The sequence below is a fragment of the Penaeus vannamei genome, chromosome 13, assembly GCF_042767895.1.
Source record: "Penaeus vannamei isolate JL-2024 chromosome 13, ASM4276789v1, whole genome shotgun sequence".
Taxonomy (NCBI): domain Eukaryota; kingdom Metazoa; phylum Arthropoda; class Malacostraca; order Decapoda; family Penaeidae; genus Penaeus; species Penaeus vannamei.
In genome coordinates, this window is record NC_091561.1 from 40,591,493 (window position 1) to 40,598,992 (window position 7,500).

A 7,500-nucleotide genomic window follows, 5' to 3' on the forward strand; every position below is an offset into this window, starting at 1 on the left:
CGACCAGGAGACACTCGGAGGACCGCTACCACCCGCTGTCGCCAAAGGGAGGCAGGGGAATGGAGGGAAGAGGGGAAACGGTAAATAATTAAGGTTAAAGAAGGGAGAGAAAGAAAGAAAAAAGAGAAATAATTGGAAGAAAAAGGGAAAAGGGGAAACGGTAAATAAATAAGTTTAAAAAAGGGAGAGAAAGAAAGAAAAAAGAGGAATAATTGGAAGAAAATGGGAGAAGGGGGAAACGGTAAATAAATAAGTTTAAAGAAGGGTGAGAAAAAAAGAAAAATAGAGAAGTAATTGGATTGGGAAACGATAAATAAATAAGTTTAAAGAAGGCAGAGAAAGAAAGAAAAACAGAGAAGTAATTGGATGGTGAAACGGTAGATAAATAAGTTAAAAAAAGGGAAAGAAGGAAAGAAAAAAAGAGGAGTAATTAGATAAGTAAAAAAGAAAAATAGAGATAAAAGAATGAATCCTATAAAGAAAAAGAGAGAGACGGGGAAAGGAACTAAAACGGACAAGATAAATAAATGACACGAAGGAAAAGAAAAGATAAGGAATGAAAAAAATCGTGCAAAAGGGAACAACAGGGGAGCAAAACATACAAACAAATAAATAAATCGACAAGCGAATAAATAAATAAATAAAACAACTAAATATACAGATCCCAGACAACTAAAAAAAGACGCCGAGCAGAGAACCGCAAAGACCACAAAAGAGAAAAGAGAAAATTCACAAAAGAGAAAATAGAAAGACCACAAAAGAAAAAAGAGAAATACCACAAAACAGAGAGAAAAAAAATGAGAAAGATCACAAAATAGAAACGAGATTCGACAGAGAAAGAAAAAAAATAAACACCCAATCACCCCCAAAAAAAGACGTGATCAGACGTGACTAGAAGTGCCTAATCACACCCCCCCCAAAAAAAAAAATAATAATAATAAATAAATGATTAGAAGCGACTCTGGCAGAAAACGGAGTATGCTGAGCCCCCAGGGTAGTTGTTGGTGTGCGGGGTGACGGAGGTGCCAAGGGTCGGGCACGAGAACTCTCTGGGGCACCGGCACTTCGGGTACACTAGGGCCGTGCCAGAGGCGATGGTCACCTCCTTGCACGGTGTCTCCTCTGTGCACGCCGGCAGCTGGAGGGGGAAAGGAGAGGAAATTTATAAATGGGAGGAATGAGTTATGAGGGAGAAAAGGAGAGAGAGAGAGAGAGAAAGTCAGTCAGGAAATTCGTGAATGAGAGGGAATGAGTTATGAAATGAAGTTCCTGAGGAGTGTGAGATGTTATTTTTTAATTTTTATTTATTTGTTTAGTTTTCTTTCTTATTTTGTGTATTCTTGTTTTTCTCGTTTAGTTTGTTTATTTCACTTATCATATTTATTGTGTTTATCTTTTTTATCTTTTTTATTTTGTTTATTCTACTGATTTTATTGATTTCATGTTTATTTATTCACTTACATTATTTCTCTTTCGTCACTAAAACTCTGTTGATGTTGATTATGTGGATTATATTGAAGGATGATCATAATGATGACATGGATAATTGATTGTTTAGTTCAGTGGGATTACGCAACATAGATCATAAGGGTACGTGAACAAACAAGGAACACACACACCTCACATCTCACATTAAGTTGTGTAAGTATATTTCAAGCATATTGTTATTAAATCGTTTTTTTATTCGTGTATTCAATTCTTATTTATTGACCAACAGTCCTGCAGTGCAATAGGGTACAATAGGCGAAAATTGGACAACACTGGTTTAGTTAATGATGGTTGTAAGTAAAGTAATGACAGCTACATCAACAACAGTTACAGTGATGATGATAATAATGAAATATAACAAGCAAACATACACATATCCCATCCCATCCCCCCCTTCCCTCACCCCATTCCTCCTTCCCCCTCTCCCTCCCCCCACCCCCTCTCCCACCCCCCTTCCCCTCTCCCTCTCCCACATACCCCATCCCACCCCCCCTCACCCCACCCACGCCCCCACTCACCCTCGAGCAGGCGTGCACCGTGGCCATGATGAGCTCCCCGTCGACCACGTCCTCGACCACATCCGCCCGCACGTGGGTCATGGGCGGCGGGCAGTAGCAGTGGAGGCGGTGCTGTTCTCCCGACATCGAGAAGGTGGCGCTGTCGAAGATGAAGGCGGCGGAGTAAGCTGGTTCTGTCACTTCACCGAGGCGAGACGTGAAGGGCGACTGGGGTCCACAGGCTTCTGGGAAAAGGACGGGAGATAGAAAGCGTGGGAGGAGGGGGGGATGAGTGTGTGGGTAGAATGGAGTGTTTTTTTTTTTTTTGGGGGGGGGCAATAGGTGTTTTTTGGGAGGGGGAGGGAATGGCGTGTGGTGGGGGTGTTGGGGGTGTATAAAAGTGCGTTTGTGTGTGTGTGTGTGTGGAGAGGAGAGAGAGGGAGGGAGGTGAGTGAGGAGGAGGGAGAGAGAGAGAGAGAGAGAGAGAGAGAGAGAGATATATATATATATAGGTATATATATATATATGAGAGAGAGAGAGAGAGAGAGAGAGAGAGAGAGAGAGAGAGAGAATGAGAGAGAGAGAGAGAGAGAGAGAGAGAGAGAGAGAGAGAGAGAGAGAGAGAGAGATAAAGAGAGAGAGAGAGAGAGAGAGAGATAGAAAGAGATAGAAAGAGAGAGAATATATGTGTGTGTGGGAGAGAATACGTCTCTACTTGTGTGTATATATGTATACGTATGTATATGTGTTAGCTTGTATCCTACAGGCTTGTCAAGTAGAAAATAGATTTTGTCATATGACTATTTTCAAATCAACCTGTCACCATTACGCATTATCAATCTATTCCTATAACATCTATCTATCTATTAACAATTCCATAACGTCATCAATAATACATTGTTTGTGTATTATTGTATCATAATTATTCTTATTTACCTATTTACATAATTATTTCTAACCTCTCTGATATAAATACGCAAATTTAATTCATGAAATTTGTTCACATGTGTTTATATATTTAAATAAAAACAAGTGAGAACGAGAGAGAGAAAAAAATAATGATGAAAATAAAAACAAAATCTAATCTAGTTTCAGTTTTCCCGCCAAAAAATTGCAAGAGTTGGCGGCAAAATGCTTTCAAAAAAAGGATTGCAAAAGATTTAGATGAAACGGGAATTATTGCGTCGAAGAGCACTTTTCGAATTTGAAAAAAAGGAAAATTGAAAAAAATAAAAAAATCTTACCAATTCACCAAACAGATTGAGTAAAATCCTTTGTGAAAGATTTCGAATCGGCGGCCCGAGGAGAGGTATAGATATATATACACTAAAAGAAATGTGATATATGTGTATATGCGTGTGTGTGTGTTTATATATATATATATATATATATATATATATATATATATATATATATATATATATATATATATATGTGTGTGTGTGTGTGTGTGTGTGTGTGTGTGTGTGTGTGTGTGAGAGAGAGTGTGTGTGTGTGTTTGTGTGTGTGTGAGTGCGTGTGTGTGTGTGTGTGTGTGTGTGTGTGTGTCTGTGTGTGTGTGTGTAAGTGCATATATATATATATATATATATATATATATATATATATATATATATGTGTATATATATATATGTATATATATGTATACACACACATGTCTGTTCAAAACAGATATTTTTTGTCAATTTTTATGACGGTTGGAGGTGATAAGCCGATCGAGTTGCCATGTAGGGATTTTATCTATTCATTTTAACCGACCTTCGTATAAATAAAAATCACAGCCATGGAAGTATGAATTAAAAAAAGAATTTGGTGGTTGTTGTAATTCAAATTTGATACTGATGATTACTCCAATCAGTAAAAACACATCAAATAGAAAGAAAAAACGAATAATAATGGCGATAAAGATAGTAATGATAAAAAATGCCATGAAAATAACAACATATCAATTACAATTATGGAAATGATAATGATAACAAATACAACCCCCAAATCTTGCAAATAAATCTAGGCATTAGATTTTTTTTCTCTTCATCGACGATGGAAACAAACGGAAAATAAAATCGAAAAATTCAATAAAGAATTAATTAGATAAAATGAAAACTTTTCATTAAAACCCTATCTTGACGATGAGAAAATGAGTCAAGAAAGAATAATGATAATAAAGATGAAAAAAAGATAACCCATGGGTCTCTACAGAAAAATAAAAAAGACGAAAAAAAGATAACCTAGGGGTCTCTCTCTCTTTCGCTTGATCGGCAAATCAGAGCGCGGGAAAAAGGGAAGCCCCGCTTAGACAGATCTCGCTCCTCCTCATCCGGAATTAGTTTATGAGAAAGAGCAAAGGACTTCTCTTATTCCTCACATCACTCCTCCTATCCCCAATCCCCCTTTTATGAGAGGCGTAAAGAGAGTCTCCCTCCCTCTAGTCCCCCATCCCTACCCTTCCCTTATGAGAGGCGTAAAAGAGAGTCTCCCCCTCCCTCCCCCTAGTCCCCTCCCTACTCCTTCCTCTCCCTCCCCTACCCCCTCCCTCCCCTCCCCTCCTACCTTCCTACCTTCTTTTGCCACGCCTCAAATCTCTCTTAAGGAAGTCCTACAAATTCAAACGTCTTTAAGAGGGGAAGAGGGAAGAGGGAGAGGGGAAAGAAGGGGGAAAGGGAAGGAGAGGAGGTGGGAGATTGGGATTATTGAAGTTTACCCCCGTCAGAAGCGTCTTGGAGGGAGGGGGAAGGGGGGGGGGGAGGAGGAGGGGAAGATTGGGTAAGTGTATGGGGAGGGGGGAGGCGGGGGAGGGTAGGCGTGTGGGTGGGAGGGAAAGTGGAGGGAGAGATGAGGTGTCGGTGTTAGAGGGAGGGAAGAAGGGGGAAAAAGAGATGTAAAAGATTGTGTGTGGGAGGAAGGAGAGGAAGGAAGGAGGGAGCAAACGAAAAGGAGGGAAAGATCGTGTGTATGGAATGGACGGAGGCAGGGAGGAACAGGAAAATATTAGGTATGTGTGGGAGGGAGGAATAGATGCAAATGGATGATGACTTGGTATGTGAAGAAGGAGAAGAGAGAGAGGGAGGGATGAAAGGAGGGAGAATGGGAGGGAGGGAGAAGTAGATGCGAATAGAAGATTGGGTGCAGGTGAAGAAGGGGAAGGGAGAGAAAGAGAGAGAGAGAAGGAGAGAGAGAGAGAGGGAGGGAGAGAAGAAGGAGAGAGAGAGGAAGAGAAGGAAAGAGAGAGAGGGAGAGAAGGGGAGAGAGAGAGAAAGAAGAAGAGAGAGAAGGAGAGAGAGAGGGAGAGGAGAGAAAGAGGGATAGGGAGAGAAAAAGAGAGAAGTGAGAAGAAGAGAGAAGGAAAGAAGTAAGAAGGACAGAGAGAGGGAGAGAAGAAGAGAGAGGAAGAAAATGAGAGAAAGAAGGAGGGAGGGATGGAGCGAAAGGTGACGACCAAGCGTATCCATAGAAGCCAGAGAACGGTCAGTCCTCGTGTGGGCGTGAGAATGGAAAATGGGCGTGGCAGAGAGGACCAGTGGGCGTGTACTTCGAAGAGTTGTTTTTTTTATGAATGGAACCTGTCATAGTGGAGATTGTGAATTCATGACAAGGAAAGTAATTCGGATTTTGGGGGCAAAGCAAAGGGATTTTTTGTGGTAATTTCAGCATGCAAAAAGGGAGTGGCTCTGTGCATGATTCCCATATTATTTTAAAAAGAAAAATGTGTTATTGCTAAATCCTATTCATACCACTCCTCAAAAAAAAAGAAAAGAAAAAAAAACAAAAAAAAAAAACATTGGTATATCTTAAAAGAAATAAAGATTCATATTACCTCTCTCAACCCTTTGTAAAATAAACAAAAATAAGAAAATAAACAAATAAGTGAACATATGAATTAAAGATAGACAAATAAGTAGTCAATATTAAGATTGATAATGATGATAATAATAATAATAATGATAATAATGATAATAATATGAATCATAAGAATAATGATGATGATTACAACAACAATGATAATTATAATGATAATGATAATAATAATGATATTAATAATAATAATAATAATAATAGTAATAATAATAATAATAATAATAATAATAATAATAATAATAGTAATAATAATAATAATAATAATACCAATGGTAATGGCAATAACAATGATAATGACAATAACAACAAGAACAACAACAACAACAATACCGGAAAATCACCCCCCTCCCACAACACATAAAACCCCCTTCAATGACCTACCTTGAACCTACCCACCCACCCAACCCCCTCCCACGACACAGAAAACCCCCTTCATTGACCTACCTTGAACCTACCCACCCACCCACCCACAACCCCCTCCAACTCCACATACAAACTCCCCCTCACATTGACCTACACTTTGAACCTTCCCCCCCCTCCCTCCCACGACACATAAAAACCCCCCTTCCTTGAACCTACCCACCCCCCCCCCTCCCACCCCACGACACATAAAACCCCCTTCATTGACCTACCTTGAACCTACCCACCAACCCCCACGACAACCTTGAACCTACCCACCCACCGACCCTCCTCCCACCCCACGACACATAAAACCCCCCCTTCCTTGACCTACCTTGAACTGCTCCGACCCCATGGTGACTGAGCGGCCGTCTTGAGGGTCCCAGTGGAGGCCGCATGCCCCAGCTATGCTCGGGCATCGGCAAAATTGTTTGGCGTTGACCCCGTAGACGTTGACCTGAAGGTACCCGCAGACGGATCCGGTTCGGCAGTAGGCCAGGTCGGTATCTTCCTGCGGGAGGAGGAGCAGAGAAATTGGGATGAGATGAAGGGGGTAAAGATAAGATGAGGAGGAAAAGATAAGATGAGGAGGAAAAGGAGGAGGAGAGAAATTGGGATGAGATGAGGAGGAAAAGATAAGATGAGGAGGAAAAGAAGGAGGAGAGAAATTGGGATGAGATGAAGGGAGAAATGGGATAAAATGAGGAGGAAAAGAAGGAGGAGGAGGAGAGAAATTGGGATGAGATGAGGAGGAAAAGATAAGATGAGGAGGAAAAGGAGGAGGAGAGAAATTGGGATGAGATGAAGGGGGAAGTGGGAAAAAATGAGGAGGAAAAGAAGGAGGAGGAGGAGAGAAATGGGGATGAGATAAAGGGGGAAAAGGTAAGCTAAGGAGAGGAATGGGACAAGATGAGATAAATGGGATGAAGGGAGAAATAGGAAAAGATGAGATAGATGGGATAAGATGAGGAGAGAAATAGGATAAAATAGGAGAGAAATTGGGATAAAATGAAGGGAGAAATGGGATAAAATGAGGAGGAAAAGAAGGAGGAGGAGAGAAATTGGGATGAGATGAAGGGAGAAATGGGATAAAATGAGGAGGAGAGAAATTGGGATAAGATGAGGAGGAAAAGGTAAGATGAGATGGAAGTGGGATAAAATGAGGAGGAAAAGAAGGAGGAGGAGGAGAGAAATTGGGATGAGATGAAGGGAGAAATGGGATAAGAAGAGGGGAAATGGGATAAAATTAGATAATTAGGA

At 40.6% G+C, this 7,500-nt stretch overlaps 1 protein-coding gene across 1 annotated transcript in view; it reads right to left on the reverse strand.

Annotated features, from left to right (window-relative positions):
• Window positions 1-7,500, reverse strand: part of LOC113826702 (U-scoloptoxin(11)-Sm5a) — a 47,397-nt gene that overhangs the window by 569 nt on the left and 39,328 nt on the right. The window contains exons 2-4 of the mRNA XM_070129270.1: window positions 6,571-6,751; window positions 2,007-2,227; window positions 1-1,138 (exon numbers count right to left, since the gene is read on the reverse strand). The exon at window positions 1-1,138 is cut by the window's left edge and continues 569 nt beyond it. Of these exons, the coding sequence (XP_069985371.1) occupies window positions 950-1,138; window positions 2,007-2,227; window positions 6,571-6,751 (591 nt within the window). The 3' untranslated portion in view covers window positions 1-949. The remainder of the gene's footprint in view (window positions 1,139-2,006; window positions 2,228-6,570; window positions 6,752-7,500) is intronic.